This window comes from Meriones unguiculatus, chromosome 11, assembly GCF_030254825.1.
Source record: "Meriones unguiculatus strain TT.TT164.6M chromosome 11, Bangor_MerUng_6.1, whole genome shotgun sequence".
Lineage (NCBI taxonomy): Eukaryota > Metazoa > Chordata > Mammalia > Rodentia > Muridae > Meriones > Meriones unguiculatus.
This window is the reverse complement of record NC_083359.1, coordinates 92,205,358-92,227,531: the sequence shown is the minus strand read 5'-3', so window position 1 is coordinate 92,227,531 and position 22,174 is coordinate 92,205,358. Positions and strand designations below refer to the sequence as shown.

The 22,174-nt window shown below is 42.3% G+C and overlaps 1 protein-coding gene across 1 annotated transcript in view; it reads right to left on the bottom strand.

Moving 5' to 3' along the window:
• Cd48 (CD48 molecule) overlaps positions 1–21,396 on the bottom strand; it is a 29,090-nt gene extending 7,694 nt beyond the window's left edge. Inside the window, exons 1-4 of the mRNA XM_060364687.1 lie at positions 21,294–21,396; positions 20,133–20,265; positions 6,885–7,187; positions 3,780–4,046 (exon numbers count right to left, since the gene is read on the bottom strand). Of these exons, the coding sequence (XP_060220670.1) occupies positions 3,780–4,046; positions 6,885–7,187; positions 20,133–20,205 (643 nt within the window). The 5' untranslated portion in view covers positions 20,206–20,265; positions 21,294–21,396. The remainder of the gene's footprint in view (positions 1–3,779; positions 4,047–6,884; positions 7,188–20,132; positions 20,266–21,293) is intronic.
• Between the last annotated feature and the right edge of the window lie 778 nt (positions 21,397–22,174).

Genomic DNA, 22,174 nt, shown 5'->3' with positions numbered 1-22,174 from the left:
ATAAAAATTTAATTAAAAAACTAGAAGGAAAGGGGGGAAAAGGTGATAGGGAAGAAAAAAAGATCATAGAAAGGGGAGCTGAGTGATAAAAATGAGGAGGGAAATTGGAGTGCTTTCTAGGAAATTTTGAGTGCCAAAGGAATGTCAAGATTGGTTTAGCCTTCCTCAAAAACAGGAGGAGGGTAGTTTTCTTTTCTCTGCAGTCACTCCCACTTTTAAAAAGATGGGATTACACCTTTCTCCTGTTCCAGGCCTCAGAATGTTGTACTGATAGGAAAATGACCAGCCTAATAAACTGGTCTCATAACCTGATGTCTACCACACTGGATCTATAGTGAGAGAGCATGTTAGGAGAGGGTGAAAAGTGACAAGCCAGCTGAGAAGGGAGCAAGAACAGATAGGTCTACAGCCCCTGTGCAGAAGCAGAGGCAAAGAAGCCAGCCCAGGAGACCAAGCCCTGAAAAACACAATACAGCAATGTCTCCCGGACCCAGGATCTCTGGTGATAGGATATTATATAGAAATTGCAATGGTTAGAGTCTGAACCTTGGTAGCCCTAAAAACCTGGGCTCAGCCACTCATCTTTAACAAGCCAATGGAAGAGACAAAGTAATATCAAAAGCACAAAGGGGTTATTAAATAAAACTACATTGGCAAGAGGGAAAAGAGGTCCAGCGACCTCCCCACTACAATCCGTATTCAGGTCCCAATGTGAAGTTCAGACTTAAACTGAAGGCAAGAGGTGTGCAGAAGTAAACAATCTCAGTCGGCGTGTGGTCCTTCATGTCATTATCCTAGTTTTAACCCCTCCTGCAGGTGTCCTGGCAAGCTGTGATAACTATGTGAAATCTCTTCCCTGGAGATACATTCCGTCTCTGGCTAGTGCCAAGCTTTATAGCACTTTTTTTGCTAATATCAGACTCCTAGAGAAATTCTAGCTTCTTGGGGGTCTGTCTTAGTGTTCTATTGCTGTGAAAAGACACCATGTCCATGGTAATTCTTACAAATTGGGGCTGGCTTACAGTTTCAGAGGTTTAGTCCATTTGCATGAAGCATAGCAGCACGCAGACAGCCATGGTGCTGGAGAAGAAGCAGCAGATAGCAGGTAGAGAAAGACCATGGGGCCTGGCTTAAGCATTTGAAATCCCAAAACTATCCCCAGAGACACAGTTTCTCCAACAAGGCCATACCTGCCCTAACAAAGGCACTGCTCCTAGTCCCTGTGAAGAAGCACCACTCCCTCGAAACCAAACATTCAAATAGATGAGCCTATGGGCCATTCTCATTCAAACTAACATAGTGTCCATTGTTTTAACGGTCTGGTTTCCAAAAGGAAGGTTACAGATTCTCTTTATTGGAATATCTTTATTACTGACATTGGTTACAATGGTTACAATTCCCTACTCTTTGTTTTCATATATATCAGTCTTTTTTTTTAACTGAAATTTCTTTTTCATATAATATATTCTGGTCATGTTTTTTTTCTCTTTCATCTTCTCCCAGATCTTCGCCACCTCCCCACCCATCCAACCCCACATCTTCATTTTCTGTCTCTTTAGAAAAAAGGCAAATAAGCAAAGCAGAATAAAACAATCAACAACAACAAAACAAAGAAAAAGCATGAGAAACGCACACACGTGTAGGCACATAAAATCAGAAACCATAGTATGTACGCAAAAAAAAAAAACCCAAAACAAAACAGTAAAGGTTTAAAAAATGCCCAAAAAACTAATCTCTAAAGATACTGTTGAGTTCATTTTGTGTTGGTCATCTGCTGCTGGGCAGGGGCCTGCCCTTTAGTATGGTCCCTATAGCCAGTAAGAGAAAACTATATCCATTGGAGAAAACTAATTTTTCCTTAGCAAGCGGTTGACACTTGAAAATAGCTTCGGGTTAGGGATGGGGACTCATGTCCACTTCCCCCTCTCAGTGCTGGGACCCCGTCTGGCTTGAATCTGTATTGGTCCTATACATGCTGCCATGGTCTCTATGAGTTCATATGTGCGTCTGTCCTCGTACACCTGGAAGGCTCTGTTTCCTTGCTGTCTTCCATCCCCATTGGCTCTTACAGTCTTTCTGCCTCCTATTTTGCATAGCTCCCTGAGACCTGATACACCTCAATCTTAAGATAAAATATGCTTTCCTGTGAAACAAATATCACGAATAGAACATAAGTAGGAACTGCAATCAGAAGACAGTAAGTGGCAAGTAATTGTGCATAAAAATTAACCTGTTGGCTTTAGTTATTTTTAGAAGGAATAGTACAAATGGCTTCCATTTTTTGTTGTTGGCTTTGAGACAAGATCTCACTATGAAGACTGCACTGGCTCCAAACTATTTTACCCTCCTGCCTCATTCTCCCAAGTGCTGGGATTAGATGAACCAACAGGCTCTACTTTCAACAGCTAACATTGAAATTACATGTTCCCAAATGGAGAACATGCGTGTATCTTTAGAATATCTTTATTCTTGCCAAGGAAATTACATGGACATGACAAAGGCTACAGTAAAACATTACAACCACAGATATGAGCTCTTCTGGAAAAAAAAAGTGTACATTAGCACTAGAGGGTAAGCAAGTTTAAATATGGAGGGTGGGTGGTTAGAGTTCTGGAGATTGTAAACAAATTTATTAAGGGATCCCCTAAGTCCTGTCGTCTCCGGAGTTAGAGTAATCAAGCCAACTTAGATGCTAATAATTTACCATTAATTAATTACTATTTACCATTTATAATTAAATAATTAATTAACCAGGATCAATGTTAGACAGGTTACATGTATCATTAATTTATTCCTTATAGCATTATAAGAACTATTATTTTGTCTTGCATTTGAGATAAAGATAGCTTGGAGAAACTGAGCAACTTAGTTAAACTCAGTTGTCAACTTGGTGCTATGTCATCACCTACAAGATGCCCTTCCAAGAGTGTCTGTTAAGGATGTTTAGAAATGTTTAACTTAGGAGGGAAGATCTATGCTAAATGTGGGCAACACCATCCCATAACCTGGCCTCTCCAACTGAGAGGTGGGAAAGAAGGAAACCCACTGAGCATTCATCTCTCTGCGCCCTGACTGTGGGCGTGAAAGGCTATCTCACATCTTTATCACCACGCCTTCCCATCATGATGGACTGTGTTCTCAACCTTCCTCCCTTAAGTTGCTTTTGTATGGTATTCTGCAATATCAACAATAAAATAATAATAACAACAACAACAACAATTCAGTGACTGTATCAGGAGTGACCCCAGATGTTACTGACTCTAAAATCTTAGGCTTTATTGACACCTATGTAGGTCTGGATTAAAGGGAAATGACACTATGTGAATGGATGCCCCTAGGCAATGCAGAGAAATCTGTTTCACACAACCTAGAGTTTGTCTTCCTACCTTTTCCAAGGACCATAATATGGGTACAGTCTCTGGCTGAGGACAAGACTCTCCTTTTCACCAGCCTCTCTCTCACACACACATCCACTCTTCCTCATTTCCTTGCCTATACCTATACTGCTCTCCCGCTTGCTTACTTTCCCTAACTGTCCTGATATTTCAGCCTGTCCTACAGTTACTCGGGACACAGCTTTTAGGACAGATAAGGTGAGCTGGCTGGTAGGTGGCTGTAGAGCCAGCCAGGTGGAAATCAAGTCTCTCAAACATCAATGACACCTTTGAGATTCTCCACTGCCTTCTCTGTCAGGAGGTGGAGTAGGAACCCTCACACCTTCATTCAAAAGAAGCCAGTCATCTCGTGCCCACCTCAGCTCCTTGGAATATAATTCTTACCCAGAGAACAAGGTGGTGTGAAATACACTGTGTCATTCTTGCTGCTGATAGGATTGCTGACTTGGCAGGTGTAGAACGCAGACTTGTTCTGTGGGGTGATGGTGATTTCGAGCACATCTCCTGGCTCCATTTGGGGAAGAGGCCCTGAGTCCCCATACCAAGTGTAGGTATCAGGCTGCTCCTGTACTTCACATGATAGCCTCAGATAACAGTAGCCAGTCAAATCCTCAGACCTATTGATCTTTATGGAAGGCTTGAACACAGGATCTGAAAAAAAGTTTGTTATGAAACAATGGGCTTATGCATTTGTGCAGCATTTATGATGCAAGGTTCAGACAACAAACTACGAAGGGAACCAGGGAGGGGCCATGATTGACATTCAAGATGGTTATGGACACGAGACTCCTACAGATGGAGCTAGGGAGCAACTTTGTACCCAACAGGCTACTTTTTAATACTAAGCTAGATCCAGAAGTGGGAGCCAGAGTCCCTTACATGCCACTAAGAACAAAGTGGGGTGATGGTCATCTGTGAGCCAAGTACTGATGTGGATACCAGCTGGCTTCCAACTGAGTTTCCTGACTATCTGAGATACTCAGGGCCTGTCCTCCAACTATAAACCACAGCAAGCACTAGTGAGCCACTTTGTCCCTCAAGAATTCTGGAGTTGAGATTCAGGGAGAATCCTGAAGGGCCTCAACCTGTACACAGCAAAGCCCTTCACATTATCATCACTGGATGCTTAGAGCTATAAACCTGTCATCTTTGCCTCCCTTGTGAATCTGAAGCTCATAGAAATGGATTTGTTTAGTTTGCCTAGATGATGTAATGTCTTTTCCTTTATGACTTTCTGTCTAAGTATTTATTAAACCCATTAAGTTTGCTTCATTCTGGAGAAGTCTTTCCTGTGAGATAGTCTAAAGTCCAACTTTACCTGAGAGAAATCTCCACTGGGAAAGTGAACTCTTTAGGCCACTGGTGCCCATTAATCCGCAACCCCAAACACACACTGTGCCTGTGACCATCTTACAAACTGTAGAAAGCTGTGAGACAAAGGCTAGAACACAAAAATCTAACTGTGAAACAGACTAATTGATCCTTTCCTGAAGAAAATGGAACCCGGACCCTGGATTGTTTCTGAAACTGTTTTTGCTGAATTCTGTGTCAAGGTATATGTAGTTATAAGCCTGCCCATTTTGAAAGAGAAAGGAAGATGTAGGGGTCCCACTCATTCTTAGCCTCAGATTTCTTTGTTCTTAGCTCTACCAGTGTAGCAGGAAGACACACCACAACATAGCCACCAGGGGCCTAAGGAGTTTCCTGTCCCTTTGGAGACCTCCATTTGGGTAAAGCTGGATCCTTGATGGTCCTACAGAAGAGAATTCCATGATGAACCAGAACAAGGCAAAGTTAGTGCGTTTACTAAGTATTTAAACAGAAGGTCACATAGAAAAAAGCATTACACAGTCTAGGAAAACTGTAAGTAAATGTATTTTTCTTTATGAGTTTCAGATTAGGCACAAAGCCCAAGCTTTGTGTTGAGTTAAATCATGTTGATGGCAGGATCTTTAGGCTCCTGAGGCTCTGGACTCTGAACTGAGTGAGCCCTGTTCTCAGTCTTCCTCCTCTCAGCCCTTTTAAAAGTCTTTTACTCCCTTGAATTTCTCTATGGAGTTTCTTAGAACAACTCCATTTTTGGTAAAGGTACAACGAATTGGACTCTGTTACTTCCCTCCAAAGGGCCTTACCTGATATGGACAAAGAGATATTACTATCTTACACCATTGTACCACAGCTACTAAGCCACTGACCAGAGGGGTTTGGGTCATTACAGAAGTGTTAATAGACATATAATAACCATACATACTTGTGGGGTACTTTGTGATACTTCAGTATACATATATAATAATTACATCAAGAAAATTAAGATTTGCCTCCTCAAATATTTATAATTCCTGTATATGTGAATTAGGAATCTTTGAGGTGTTCTTTTCCAGCTATTTTGAAATGCTGTTCTATGGATCCCGAGAGATAAATCCCTTCTATTTAATTGTTTTGGCATTCATTATCCAACTTCTCCTTAGTTACTATGAAATCAACATTCTTGGTTTTCACAAATGAGTGGGGGAGAACATGGAGGGTTTGGCTTTCTGCAGATTCTTCTTTCATTGAATCAGAGCTTTAAACCTAAGTCTCTCTGACTCTAAGGATAATGTCTTATTTCCAGAAAACTGGTTAGCCTGTAGCTGTAAGTGGAAATTTATGTCACACTAAGTCTGAAAGAACTTTCTCCTTGAGAGCTCTCTCAATTTATCTTTTTAGTATCTTTTTTCTATATGTCTAATGAAGTCTGAGTTCAGACAGAATTAAAGTACCTTCAACACTGATATGCTTACAGGATGGAATAAAGGAACTAGAGAAGAAATAGTCTGGTGTTGTTTCTTCCTGTTTGTGGCTCTTCAAAAGGGTGTCATGTTGAAGGTTAGGCCATTAGTGCACAGTACTTATGGAAAGCGATTTTTTTTTTCAAAAAGTTCCGACCTCTCATCAGTTGATTGATTCATTGATGGATTCATAATTGAATGGACTATTGGGAAATGGTAAAAATGGGGAGGGACCTCGTTGAGAAAGCGTCACTAGGAACATGTCTTTGAAAAGTGTATCTTGTGCTTGGCTCTTCATCCGAGTACCTCCTTCCCAGCCTGAGGTGGGCAGAACTGCTCCATTGTCCCCACGATGCTCTGCTCATACTGATAAAGCCAGTTGCCCACAGACTACAACCAAATGAACCTTACCTTGTCTGAATTCTTTGCCTTGCACATTTTGTCTTAGTAATGAAGTTCTAATGCAATTCCTCTTTAAATCTTAGACTCACTTCAGATGATATTTTAAATGGGCAACAGTTCTATGAGCTTTGATATCTATTGGGTAGGGCTCACTTACAAATAGAAATATCTCTGGTAAAAATGAAGTGTGTCCTGATGATCTCTTCTCCCTCTCCCAGTCAGCACTGACACCTCCCCACCACCACCACCACAATCCCCGACTCCCAGAAGAGCAGCAAGGTCCTTGAATGGGCATTTGTCCCTTGACTCCCAAACTCACCAAATACTTTTAGGGTTATCACCCACTCTCTCTCATTTTCATTCAACAGTCTCAAGTAGTAGGTGCCTCTGTCCTCTTTCCGGAGGTTATAGATACTAAGTGCACCACTTGTATTGTCAAGTTTGACCCTGTGCTTAAATCTAGAATTGAAGATAGTCTTTGTACCACCATAGTTGTACTCTAAAATCTTCTGTTTTGTAGTGTGAAGCCAGGTGAGACGCTTGTAGGGTCCAAGCTGTTTCTTGAGGACATTCAGGGTTATGTTGCTGCCAGTTGCTGCATTTATGTTTTGTTCTGAATTACCTGCCAATGAAAGTCAGAGTGAGATCCATCATGGAGAAATCAGTGCTTTCCAGCGGCCCAGATTTAACGAGCTGGAAGGGGAGAAAGGAATTAGAGCCCAAGAAACAGGGGTGGGCAGGGCAGGGTGGAATAGAACTTACTGATTATAATCCCAAATTTCTTCTGTTGTACAAGAAGACAAAGGACAATAAGCTGATATTGATTCTTTCTCATTTGTAGCCTCTCTCTATCTCCTCTCACAGAGTTTCAGATACATTGGTCCCAAGTCTCCCTCTATGGGCTTGTTTCTTGGTTGTTCAGATTTATTCAGTCAGTACATTGATTTTAGACATAGATATTGTTATTACAGAATTATACTCTAGCAGATTTAATACACAAGTGTGAACTGAACATAAGAACAAATCAATCTGAGTTGGGGATGTAGCTTAGTTGGTAGAGTGCTTGCCTGTAATCCTAGTCCTCAGAAGATACAGGCAAGAGGATCACAAGTTCAAGGTCATCCTTGTCTACATAGTAAGCCTGAGGCCAGCCTGGGCTACCTACATAAGAGCCTGTCTCAAAAAATTTAACAGTGTATTATCTTGTTACTATAGTAAAGACAAGGACAAGGTGGGGGGAACCAAGCTGCTATTCAGAGTACAGAATAGGGGTTGGAGGAAAGCTGGGGAAATCTCTTTGGAGCCATGGCCACTAATGTAATTTAGAAGATGTTTAAAAACTGACAGTTGCTGAGAATCATGTATCAGCACTATATGAGGAGATGGGAGTATGTCGGTGAATTAATTTCCAGAGGCCCTTGAGCTAACAGCAAGAAGTAAATGTTCCTGCCAGGGAAGCAGGTAGACAGTGCGGACCTTTACCTCTCCTTCTGCTCCTCCAGATCTAGTCCCCCAGCTTCATCTCCTGTTGCAGACCCTCTCGCCCTGATCCTTAGGGATATCCCACAGATAGTCCTATCCAAACGTTCTTAGCCCCACCCAGTGATCTGCCCCAGTCCCCAACTTCAACAGGCACTTCCCTGGAACCCACAGGGAGACAAGCAGACTAACTGCAGATACTCACTCTTCCTCCGTTCCTCCAAGTCCGATCTCTGAGTCTCATCCCCACCTCCGTAGCAGACCTTCTGCTGTGGGCTCTCCTCACCCTCTGCGCCCATTCCCATATACAAATGTCAAACAGACTGAGAAACGTATCAGGGAAACAACCCCTTTCATAATAGCGTCATAAAATGTAGAGTATATCGTGTTAACTCTAACCAAGCAAGTAAAAGACCTGTATGATAAAACTTCAAGTCATCAAAGAAAGAAATTAAAGAAGATATCAGAAGACAGAAAGATCTCCCATGCTCATGGATCTGTAGCATTAGCATAGTAAAAATGTCAGAAGCCATCAACAGGTTCAGTGCAGTCCTCATCAAAATTCCAACACAATTCTTTATAATTCTTGAAAAGAGAATTGTCAACTCTAAATGTATCAAAGACTTCAACATAAAACTAGATACACTGAACCTGAGAGAAGAGAAGGTGGGGAATATTCTTTTTTTCTTTTTAAAAATTTTTTATATATTTTTTTTTACAATTTATTCATTTTATATCCTGATTGTAGCCCTCTCTCTCATTTCTTCCCTGCCCAATCCTCCCTTCCTCTCCTCCCACCCCCCATCCTTTTCTGCTAGTCCACTGAAAGGGGGAGTCCTCCTTCCCTGTCATCTGAGCCTAGCTTATTGAATCTCATCAGGATTGCCTGAATCCTCTTCCTTTGTAGCCTGGCAAGGCCACACTTCCAAGAGTAAGTGACCAAAAAGCAAGCAACCAAGTTCATGTCAGAGATAGCCCCTGCTCCCCTTACTTGGGAACCCACATGGAGACTGAGCTGCCTATGGGTTACAACTGAGCAGGGGGCCTAGGTCTTCTCCATGTATGGTCTTTGGTTGGTGCATCAGACTCTACTGGCCCCCTGGGCTGAGATTTTTTGGCTTTTTTGGTCTCCTTGTGGAGCTTCTGTCTCCTCCAGATTCTTCTGTTCCCCTGTCTTCCATAAGACTCCCTGAGCTCTGCCCAAAGTTCAGCTGTGAGTCTCTGTATCTGCTTTGATCATGGAGAATATTCTTGAACTCATTGTCACAGGAAAGGTGTTCTGAACAGAAAGAGTGCTGTTAGCATAGGCACTAAAATCAGCAATTAAAAGGACCTCAAGCTTCTGCACTGCAAAGAATACTGTTATTTGGGTAAACTGGCAGCCTACAGAATGGGAAATAATTTTCACCAGCTTCACATCTAACAGAGGACTAATATGTAAAATACATAAAGAACTCAAGAAACTAGATATAAACAAACCAAATACTCCAATTAAAAATAGGGTACAGATATAAACAGAGAATTCTCAATATAGGAAACCCAATTGGCTGAGAAACACTTAAAGAAATATTCGATTGCAAATCAAAACCACCCTGATATTTTATCTTATAACTGTTGGATGGCAGAGATCAATAACACCAGCTCATGCTGGTGAGGATGTGGGGTAAAGGTATCTATTACTGGTGGAAGGGCAAACTTGTACAAGCACTATGGAAATCAATATGGTGGTTCCTCAGAAACATGGGAATAAATCCACCTTAAGATCCAGCTACACCATTCTTGGGCATATACTTAAGTAATATTTCATCCTACTACAGAGACACTTGTTCAGTCATGTTCATTGCTGCTCTATTTGTAATAACCAGAAATTGAATACTCCCTAGATGTCTTTTAATAGAAAATTTGATAAATTTTTAAAATTGACAAATTGTAGCACCTTTACACAATGGAGTATTATTCATCTGTTTAAAAAAAATGACATCATTGGGCTGGAGAGATGGCTCAGCTGTTAAAGGCTAGGCTCACAACCATAAACATTTAAAAAAAATGACATCGTGAAATTTGAAAGTAAGTGGATGGAACTAGAGAAAAATCACCCAAAGGGAGGTATCTCAGACCCAGAAAGACAAATATGGTATGTATACACTTATATGTGGATACTAGCTATTAAATTAATTATAACCAAGTTACAATTCATAGAATTACAGAGGTCAGGTATAGAGTAAGGAGGGTACAGAAAGATCTCCTTAGGAAAGGGTAATACAATAGATAATTATGGATAGATGATGTGGCTGATACTGGAAGATCAAGGAGGGAGGCAGAGGGGGGAAAGGTGATGAGGGAGGAAATATGTGGAGAGACAGCTAAAATTAAGGGCAATTTGAGGGGTATTGTGGAAACCTAATACAATATAATTTTCCTAAAATACATACATATATGAAGCTGATCTTAATAAAATCTCCAAATAATGGGAGAGAGAGCCCCAACTGGCCATCTTTTGTCACCGAATGAAGCTTCCAGTATTGGAACTGGTTTATATATAATTGAGTTCTTGGTCAAGGTAGTTCATCCCATGGGAATCCTCAAACAACCCAGGCTGTTGCCAAGACATAAATTGCTCTCCACAAACTGATACCAAGGCTCCATTGCTGAAGACAAAATCTACACAACTCAATGAACATAGCTAAGTCAAACATAATAGAGCCTTCACTCCTCCATTCTAGTGTCTTTGGTGTAGGAAGGAACTCTGCATTCTCACCCAAACAGAAACAGAAACCCAGTCACAAAACCTTTGATCTCCAATGGTGTCCTGTCTGCAAGATGTGCTAGGGCAATGGTGGCACAAATCTTGTGGGAGTAATCAACCAATATCTGATTCAACTTAAGACCTACTCCATGAGATGGAACCCAAACTGACACTCTTTGGGTGACCAAGAGCCAGAGACTATATAGCTCAGAGACTTTGTTAACTAAGTGAACAAACAAACAAACAAACAAACCCCAAAAACCTGTAGCAATAAAATGACTCCTATTTCAGCCATCATCAGAGAAGTTTCCTTCTGCAGCAGATGGAAACAAATACAGAGACCCATAGACACATTATGCAGAGTGAGAGAGCTTGGCATACTCAGCCTAAATGAGATATCTCTGTCAAATACCTCTACTCACTGCTCAGTGCTCAGGGAACTCCACAGAAGAGGAGTTGAAGAGCCAGAGGAGATGGAGGACATCAAGAAGACAAGGCCCTCTGAATCAATATGATCAAAGCTCATATGAACCCACAGAGGGTGAGGCAGTATGCATAGGACCTTCACCAGTCTGCATCCGGTCTTCTATGTATATATTGTGATTTCCAGTTTAGCATTTTTATGAGCTCCTGGGTGTGTGGATAGGTGGGCTTCTGATTCTTGGACCTACTCTTGAGCTCTTTTTCTTCTGTTTTTGTTTTGTTTTGTTTTTTTGATTGTCTAATTCAGTGTGATAGTTTTTGTTTTATCCTACTATATTTTATTTTGTTGTATTTTATGATTATTCTTTAAAAGCCTGTTTATTTCCTAATAATAAGACAGAAATGGAGCAAATCCTGTTGGAAGAGGCATAGTGGAGTAGTGGGAAGGAGAGGCAGGGAAAATTATAATCAGGATATATTTTATGAGAAAAAAGCCTGTTTTCAGTAAAAAGAAAAAAGAATTAAATATAATAACTAAACATATTGTACTGTATATTAGGTATTGATGATTGCTCTGAAAGAGAAAGCAAGATCATGAGTACAGCGAGAGCGTTAGGTCACTGAGATGTCCTGCATTAGGCGATGAGTTTGTCATTTCTGAGCAAAGGCTTCAAAGAAAGGGGAAACCCAACAGCTATCTTCAGTGACAAACCAGGTAGAGGAAGGTCTACAGCAAAGGCCCTGTGGTGGGGAGTGTACCTGCTATATCTAACCAATATCAAAAAATTCACAATGGATGGTGTGGAGTAAAGAAGGGGAATGGGTGAAGAAAGGAGGTAGTGAAAGTGTTAAAGACAATCAGTAAAGGCATTTTTCTCTTATCGATATTGCTTTATTGTTGCTAAAAACAAAACAAAACAAAAAACAAAAAATACCCAAACAAACAAACAAACAAAAACAAAACAAAACAAAACAAAAAATCTCAACCAGGTATGGTGGCATGTAATTCCAGAACTAGAGAGGCCAAGGAAAGAAGATCATGAGATTGGGTCCAGCCTAGCTATAGAATGAATTTCAGTTTATGTCAGAGGCATTCCCTCTTCCCATTACTATGTAATCCACTTGGACACTAAACTGCCATGGGCTTCATCTGTGCAGGGGTTCTAGGTTTTCTCCATGCATGATACTTGGTTGGAGTATGAGTCTCTGGGAAGACCCCTGTGTTCAAATTTTCTGGTTCTGTTGCTCTCCTTGTGGAGTTCCTGTCCTCTCCAGATTTTACTATTTCTCACTTCTTACATAAGATTCCATGCACTCTGCCCAACAGTTGGCCATAAGTCTCAGCATCTGCTTTGATAGTCTGCAGGGCAGAGCCTTCAGAGGCCCTCTGTGGCAGGTTCCTAACTTGTTTCCTGTTTATTCTTCTTCTTCTGGTGTCCATCCTCTGCCTTTCAGGATGGGGATTGAGCATATTAGTCAGGGTCCTCCCTCTTGATTAGTTTCTTTAGATGTACATATTTTAGTAGGTTTATCCTATATTATATGTCTATATGAGTGAGTATATACTGTGTGTGATTGGCCTACTCTTTGATCACCTCCCCATGAGGAGGGAGCAGCCTTACCAGGCCACAGAAGATGACAATACAGCCACTCCTGATGAGATCTGATAGACTAAGATCAGAAGGAAGGAGAGGGGGACCTCCCCTATCAGTGGACTTGGGGAGGGGCATGTGTGAAGAAGGGGGAGGGAAGGTGAGAATTTTTAAATTCCCTGTAAAAATGGCTCATATTAATATATGCATTTACGTTTTTCTTTAAAGCAAATCATTAAGAAGTAAGAAAGTACAGGTAATTTTCGTAAAGTATTATCTGAGAAAGTTTAGTTTTGAGGCTGAATTACTGTAAACTGATGTCACTGAAGGTTTGGAGTTCCTGTGTTTGTTATTTTGCTGTTGCTGTAAAAAACATTATAACCAAAAGCAACCTGGGAGGAAGATACTCATTTTAGTTTACAACTCTCAGGTCATACTCCATCACTGAGGAAGTCAGGACAGGAACTCACGGCAGGAAATGGGAGGTGGACCTGAAGCAGAAACCACGGAGGTCTGCTACTTACTGACTTTCTCATAGAACTCAGGACCACTTGCCCAGGGATGTCACTTTTCCCATTGGCTCAGCCCACCTACAGCAATCATTAATTAAGAAAATGGCCTACAGACTTACCCACAGGTAATCTGGATGAAGGCATTTTCTCAGTTGAGTTTCCTCTTCCTGGATAATTCTAGCTTATGTCAAGCTAACAAAAACCTGACCAGGACGATCCCTTATGTCCCTGTAGGCACTGTAACAGTGTCTTTATGTACCAACAGGCTTCTTTAAACAACAATTTAAACACCTGCAATGGGACCACTGCTTCTTTTCAGTCCAACAGCCTAGCCTCTTCATCACTTTCACATTGGGTGATTTCATGTGGATATTTTGGAATTTGCCTGAGAGGAACTAGAATTGGGGGATGTTTAGCTTGAGCTCATAAGGATATACTTACATGATTCATAGACTCTTCTGTGTGAGGCCTACTACCCAAGTAGGCAAATAAATGATGCCCTGGAATGTAGTGTGATTATTTTATGTGACTAGCTATTTAAATGACCCTATGACCTTCAGTGTTGGCTCTTGGACTGCTGGGAACAGGAGAGGATATAAAAAGGCAGCAGAGGCTAAGAGAGATTGAGTAGGTCCAGCTGATGGAAGAGTAGGGTCAGAGAAGATAGTTGATGTAACAGAGGTTTTGGTTCCTTTGTAAATTCAGTTACATTATGTAAATGTGTTTTTGTTTTAATCCCAAGTGTGGGATTTTAATTTGGGATTTAGTTTGTCCACAGCCGATAATGGCCTCCTGCGGGGTGTGGCCTTTGCCAGCTGGTGACAGCCTGCCTTGTGCAACACAGAGAAGGGCATGGCCTGGGACTCTGAGGGACATAAATGGGGAGCCTGGAGAGAGAAGGGTATCATAGAATGGTGGCGTGTATGACATGTAGCAGTTTGGAGAGAGCAGAGAAGGCCGGTGTATGGCAGTTTGGGAAGACACAGGAGAGATGCTTTGTGGCACTGCGTCTTGAAGGAGGCCGTTGGCTGCACTTGCTTTTGGTGGAGATTGGTACAGCCCCCTAAGAACCCATCAACCCCAAACAGCTGGGAGGAGTAAAGGGGTCTGTTCCCCCTCCCCCCACCAGACTCTTTCCTACCTAGGGTTGGGGGATTGGAAGGGAGAGGCTTTAAGGAAACCCAAATAAAGTAGGGTTTTAAAAATGAGTGTCTACAAGTTGATGCAAGAAGAAAGAAGATTGAGTAGGGCTAGAGGAGAGAAGAAATGAGATTGAGCAGAGTGAAAAATAGAAGACAGCTGAAACTGAATTGGGCTAGCACAGTGAGAAGAGAAGACAGTTTGTGACAGTTGAGCCAGGAGAAGCTGAGCTGAGCCAGAGAAGATATTGTTAAGAAACAGTAGAAGAACCCACACAGAGTAGCAAATGGAGAAGAAAGACATAAAGCTACACTGAAATATCTCCCTCTGCCCACTGTGACACTTCACCTGCTATGTCCCTGCCACAGGGCAACAGGACTGTTGTATCTACCACCATCAAGAGCCTCCCTGCAAACTACCCAAACCATGAAAGCCTCTATGACCCCAAAGCTTTCAAAATTCATTCAACCCTTCATTTCAGAATCCATCTTTTCAGTCTACCTGTCCACTCGACAAACATTTGTTGAGAACATACTTGTTAGGTCACAAAGCAGGCCCCCAAAAGGCAGTGCTACTGATCCAAGATGAATGGAAGAACTCTTAACAGGCAAACTGAAACCTAAACTTAGCATGCCTCAGACACCTTTTGATTTGAGTCTCTGTCAGGAAAGCCACCACTTCCCTTCCCTGCTCCTAATGGTTAACTACTGCATGCAAAGTGTATCTTGTTCCCAATTAACTCAGAGACTCCCACCCTGCTTCCTAACGTGTAAAATCTGCTTGCTTTCCTGACAAGCCACTGCTCTCCACTCTCTGAGACAGTTTGTCCCCCACTCCCAACCCCGCTAACACACATACACACACACACACACACTTTCTACCCATGGAGTGGGCTAGTTTGGTGGTTTCACTGTACTTGCGTACACTACCTGCTTTTGGCTTTTACCTATGCAGACATACTCAGACACTTGCTTCCAAGTTGCTTCTGATTGGTCCGGTCCATATTTTTACCATCCCTCTCAAAGAATCATTTCAGTCTAAACTACAACACTGTACAAGCACATGTCCTGATTCCTTTGGGCTTTGATAGCAGCATGTTCCTGGCCTTTTAAAATACACAGCATAAGAGAACATTCTCACTGAGATTTTTGTTTTAGCTCTTTTGAGATAAAGTGTCATGTAGCCTAGGTTGACCTCAAACTCACTATGTAGTCAAAGATAACCTTAAATGACAGATTCTCATGCCTTCGATTCCCAAATGCCAAGTAAATAGCCAATGTGCCAGGATTTAAGTCTTTGGATATACGTTGCACATTTATTCTCCTTCTTATTTCCATCTGAATTTAATATGTGGCCTAGGTCAGCAATTTTCTATTGATATTTTGGTATTTGGGGCCAAAAAATATACTTTTTTTTTTGGTAGTGGAGAGAGGTCTCCTCTGTGATTCTAAGGTTCCAAGTAGCCCTGGCCTCTGCCTACCAGTAGCACTTCCTTGTTGGAGATAAACAATTAACCTCAGGCATTAGGACAGAAATTCTCCACCCTCATTTATGAGGAATTAACTTAGGTCATCCTGGACAGCCTCCCTGACACGCCTCAGACATACATACTCCAAAGATGGAAAAGCTCGTGATCTAATGACAAAGGAAAATAAGCCTTAGACCCTTCCCACGTGCAAGAGTGCTGAGAAAAAGTTGTGAACAGGATGTTGTACTTTCCTCCTCAACTGTCTGAGTGTGACAATTCTAAAAAGGCTGACCTAATAGCTATATATGGCCACTTACAAAGAAAAGAAAGTGGCTTGTTGGTTGTTAAGGTCTTGCTGTACCTCATTAATGGTTATGGTTGTCTTTTAGAAGACAGATGAGATAAGAGAAAAGGGAATGACAATTGGTTTTAACGTAATATGACAAAGCAGTGGGGGTGTGTCCAGATACTCAAGATAAAGTAATAGTATTCACGTGTAGCTTACAATGGAAATACAAATGATCCTGCCTCTGTCCATCCATGTTACTTGTCTGTTAGAAAAGCATAATTATGTCTGTTGTGATTGTATGTGACTATATCCCAAAACTTAAACAGTTGATTCAGCAGAGTCATGAGTCCAGCTACATAGTGCTACATAGTGAGTTACATAGTGAGCTCCTTAAATCACACACATACACATACATGGGGATGCTGGGGGAAGAGAAAGTGAGAAGTCATAACCTTGTATGAAGGCATTACTCAGGAGAGAGAAAAATGGTCTAAAGAAGAAAATCTGATTACTAAAAATACAAGTCTTGTAATTTTAGTTGTTTTTTTTTTTTTTTTTTTTTTTTTTTTTTTAGGCAGAGTGTAGGGAATCTTATGAAAGAAGGAAGAGATAGAAAGACCTGGAGGGAACAGGCAGGAGCTCCACAAAGGGAGCAACAGAACCAAAAATCTGGCCACAGAGCTCTTTTCTGAGACAGATACTCCAAACAAGGACCATGCATGGAGATAACTTAGAACCCCTGCACAGAAGTAGCCCAAGGTAGCTCAGTATGCAAGAGGGTTCCCCAACAATAGGACCAAGGACCATCTCTGACATGAATTCATGGGCTGGCTCTGTGATTACCTCTACCTGAGGGGGGAGCAGCCTTGCCAGTCCACAGAGGAAGACACAGAAGCCAGTCCTGATGAGAGCTGATAGACTATGGTCAGATGGAAGGGAGGAAGACTTTCTCTATCACTGGACAGGGAGAGGGGCATAGGAGAAGAAGAGGGAGGGAAAGTGGGATTGGGAGGTGATGGTGGAGGGGGCTATAGCTGGGATAAAAAAAAATTCTTAAAGAAAAAGTGGAGATGAGTCTCGAAGGCATTGGTGTGGTGTCACCTGAAGCTCTCTGATGAGACCCAACATTTAACAAGCCTGTATAAAACCATTTCAAAACTAATATGGCAACAAATACTAAGACCCTAGATTTATGTCTTGGTGACAATACACAAGAAGATCTTTTCTGAGACAGGAAACATAATGAGTTTAGTAGGCTGTTTCAACATGGGTTCTTAAGGGAGGAAAGGAGAAACAGAAATCAGCCATCCTTTCAAGATATTACGATGTAAATGGGAAGAATAACAGAGCATGTGAAAGGACATAAAAGATGAAGAGAGAGTTTTGTTTTGTTTTCTTGATTTAGGGACTGAAGGAACTTAAATTATCATATAAGTCAAAGTTCTCCAGAAGAACAAAACTGATAGAATGATTAATTTATTAATTATTTATTAAAGTATCTCACAGGCTGTGGCCCAGCTAATCCAACAATTTCCTGATAGAGAGTCCAAGAATCCAGTAGTTACTAAGCCCACGAGGGTGAATCTCTCAGCTGGTCTCCAGTATACATCAAGATCCTGAAAAAGTAGGTTCTAATGCCAGTGGAAGAATGGACTTACCAGCAAGAGCAAGGGCTAACAAGCAAAGAGTACAAGCTTCTTCCTTCCTTGTCTTTTAGATAGGCTGACATGAGAAAGTAAGGGCAGATTTTGGGTTATTCTTCCCAATTGTAATTATCCAATTAACTAATAATAGCATCCAGCATCAAAGACAACAGAGGCAAGACTCAGCACAGACTAGGCGAGAGCAAGAGGTGACTGCAAGGTGATATGTGAACTTTGTGCTCAAAAGTTGGGCTCTCTCACTTGCCATAGCAACTATTGAGAAGTTTCGATTTTAAAATAGCAAAGTAAACATAAGTATCTTAGAAAATTTACACCAATGGCAATATTCAAAATTAGAGAATGGACCAGAAAGAGCAGTTAAGATTGATGAGTGCTACTGTTGGTTAACACCAGAAAGTGGTTCTCTGGTCCAGGATAAAAGAAAATGGCTGTGGATAAACTTGCATTTATCTGGTTGTGAGAGTCAAGGAAAAGGAAGGAACTGAAGATAAACACTAGAAGTCTGGCTTAAGAAACTGAGGCATGATCTCGCTGCCTTGAATAGAAAGTACTTAGTGAGACCCACCTCCAACTCATGAGTTGGAAATTAGTTGTAGCTATTATTTTTAGCCCCAATGCTGCCAGGACTTGTTAAACAGCAAGTAAAAAGTCAGAACAGAATAAAGTGGTGAGTCAAATTTTGAACACATGTCTGGAAAGTCTAAAGTAGATGCTTAAAAAAAAAAAAAAAGAACAGAAATTCAGATCTGAGTTGCAGGCAAGAGTTTGGGGCCTGGGAGTTCATTTAGGCATATCCCCCACTCCCACCTGCCTCATCCTGCATGTGGGTCCTGAGTGAGACTTCACATTTTAAAATTTCACTGAATTTGACTAGAAATTCCTCGGTGACAAGTATGATATCATGTCCTTTTAGAGTGGAGGAAACTGAGTCATTAAAAAAGCCCCTATAGGATGGAGGAGCCCAGACAGAAAGGGAGGAAACTGAGTTATTAAAAAGCCCTACAGGATGGAAGAGACCAGACAGAAAATGGCTCTTTATAACAGCTAAGTATTTATTTACACAGGCCCCGAACTCTTGCCTCAAGGGGACAGAAACAATGGAGTCATGAACTGCAATCTGAGAGCTCCTCTGGAGTTTCCAGGTGGGAGATACATGAAAATGAAAGACTATGGGTGAGACAGGATGAGGTGACCATGCACAGAAATCCAGACAGAAAGGCCCAGAGTTAAAAAGGACTTCTTTCTAGGCAAACAACAAAATTAAGTTCAGCCATCTTGGTCTCAACAGTTGACCAATACTTCTTATCAGCTCCCATGTCAAGGGCTCTAATGCTGTCCTCCGAACTGAATCAGCCCAAGGTGGTCAGCAGAGGGTCCTGCAGACAACACATCTCTGGACTTGCAGCCAGTCTGTGCCAGGATTGCCAGGCAGAGAAGCCTGGCACGAGTGATCGGTCCAACACTCCTCCCTCCGCACAGGGCAAGCTCATCTCCCTGGCACTTGCTCACCATCGCAGTCTTACCATGTTCTATAACTTCATTCATTTTACTCATTGTCACCCCCGGGGCCAAAAGTAAAGCTCTTTACGTGAAAGGTATTTCTTCGGGGGAATAGCCTGAAAGGCAATGACTCAATTACAGATGGCCTAGGCAGCTGTAGTAGGAAATCAGACTCAGGCCCTGAGGAGTGGACCGTGACATAAATCCGTTATTTCACGCTCCATTTTTAAGGAGGCACATTGGCTTCTACTCAGGCCCTCCTTCACAGACTCCAGACAGAGCAGCCCATTGCCGCTTCCCTGCAATCTGGATCTGTCTCTGTTCCAGTCAATCACCGTTCATTTTAGCTCAGGACAGGACTCCTCACACAAATCGAGTTTCCAACACCGAAGGCGACCCACTGCTTCTGAACATGAGACAACTAAACAATGGGTGCTCTTTCAGCGGAGAGCTTCCTCTTACTAGAAATTGGTTCCTGTAATTTCACAGACCACCAGCCACGAGGTACAGTACAGGGGTCCTACTTCCCCATCTCCCCAGGTCCTGTTTCTCAGGCTTCCTCGTGAAAAGGGAACGGGCCTGATTTTTCAGAGCTAAGGAATGCTCCCCAACCTTCCCACAACCCCGCTGCTGGCATGGAAGCACCCAACCCAAGAGCACACTCATTTCCAGGGCTGAGCTACGTGCCATCTCCCCGTTCCCGACTGGCCACGGCTGCCCTGCACACAGCCACAGACTGCTTGGTGGAAAGTACCTGAGAATCCAGTTACCAGAGGCAGCAGCAGCAGCTCCAGGACCAGACAGCATTCCTGTTTTCTGAAGTGCATATTACTTTGGAGCTCCCTGGAACACTGGAGACAACTTTAAGCGAAGACACTGCACCTTTCCTTCAACCAGAAGCAGGAAGTTGTATGAGGTTTTTTTTTTTTCTTGAAGCACATTGCAACAAGGACCTCCTCCCTCTCTTACTCTCTGACTGTTTCGGAAATTGCTTTGTAGACCAGACTGGCCTAGAACTCACACAGGTCCACCTACCTCTGCCTACCTAGTGCTGGGAAGAGAGGTATGTACCACCAGAATCAAAGGTTTACATTTTCCGCCAGATACCCTAATCTTTCCTGGGGATTACTGCTCAGAAAGCCCAATAGGAGCTATGAACTTTTTCTGCACACACACACACACACACACACACACACACATACGTGCGTGCACGTTGTATTTAATATAATATGTATTATTGTACCTTTACTTCTCAAAACTCAGTCACTGTGAGTCACTCAGGACCTAAGACGTAGAGGTACCCACAAGGTGGGCAGAACAAAATTGTCTGTGAGACGATACTCCTGTTTTTCCTGCCTGCAGATCTTCTTCCCTTATTGTAAATTCACAGAGTAAAATTTCAAATTCTCTTACCCACTGGATATCATCAGGATCAACTACTTGGCTTACAAGAATGGATTTCTCACCCTTACAGTCTCAAGTATTTTGAGCCCATTTCTCATTCTAAACCATTTAGTCTAAATGAATTATTTTCTCATCTAGGATTCTATGGGGATTCATGAGGTGAGTCATAGTCCCTGAGACAGCATATCTGTAATCATTCCAGAATTGAAAATATTTCTGATTATCAGAATGGAGGTGACCAATATGATGGCCTCTTTGCATCCTGTGATCTCTTGCAACCCTCATACCAAGAGGGTTGGTCTCCACAAGGTTAGACAAGTCAATGCCTGCCATTGGGGATGATATCCTATGATCCTGATCACACCAGAGACCTGTGAGGTGGCTATGGGGGTTATTAATACTTGCACCTTACTGAAAATCAGAGTCAGACTTCGCCTAAGCCATCCGTCAGCTAGAGTGAACTCCCCATGCACTCTCCAAGTGCAGAAAGATATCAAGTTGTAAGTCTGACCTGTGCCCTGTAGAAATCAGTTCTGGCCGGCTTCCAGCCTTTTTCCTTATGTCTCTTTGCACTCTGCCTGCCATTTTCTCTGCCCATCCTCCAGCATGGGAGAGAGAAAATCTTTGAACTGGAAGAGAATCTATGACAGGAACAAATGCACAAGGTTTTAAAGCGGATTTAAATTAAACACTAAAAAGGAACTGAAGAAGAGGGGGCGGGGTGTGACGAAAGGGCAGGCAGAACACAGGAAATACGCTCGATGTGCTTGGTCCAGCCCTGGGGTTTCTCAAAACCAGCTCCCCACCCATCTTAACAGAATCCTCCCAGAAGCGGAAGAAAGGGCAGGTCTGCAAAAGCAGGAAGAAAGCCCGTGTGGGAGCTGTCTGAAGCACTTCTCAGTACACAACACAGTTCTCAGGCTGCAGAGATATCTCAGAGCGCCTGGGTAATCTCAGTGTTCCTGCAGATCTGAAGGCACTGTGGAAAAAATGTCTGATTAAAATGAATGTATGACTGTGGTAGTCTGAATAGGAATGACCCACACAGACCAATCTGTGGGAGTGGTTGGCCCATAGGGAAGTGACGCTATTGGGAGGTGTGGCCTCGTTGGAGTGGGTGTGGCCTTGTTGGAGGTAATTTGTCACTGTGGAGGTGGGCTTTGAGGTCTCATGTGCTCAAGCTAAACCTAGCGCGGCAGTCTCCTTCTGCTGCCTGTGGGTCAAGATGTAGAACTCTCAGCTTCCTCTCCAGCACCATGTCTGCCTGCATGCTGCCATGCTCCTCACCATGACAATAATGGACTAAACCTCTGAAACTGTAAGCCAGCTCCAATTAAATGTTTTTCTTTATTAGAGTTGCTGTGGTCATGGTGTCTCTTCACAGCAAGAGTA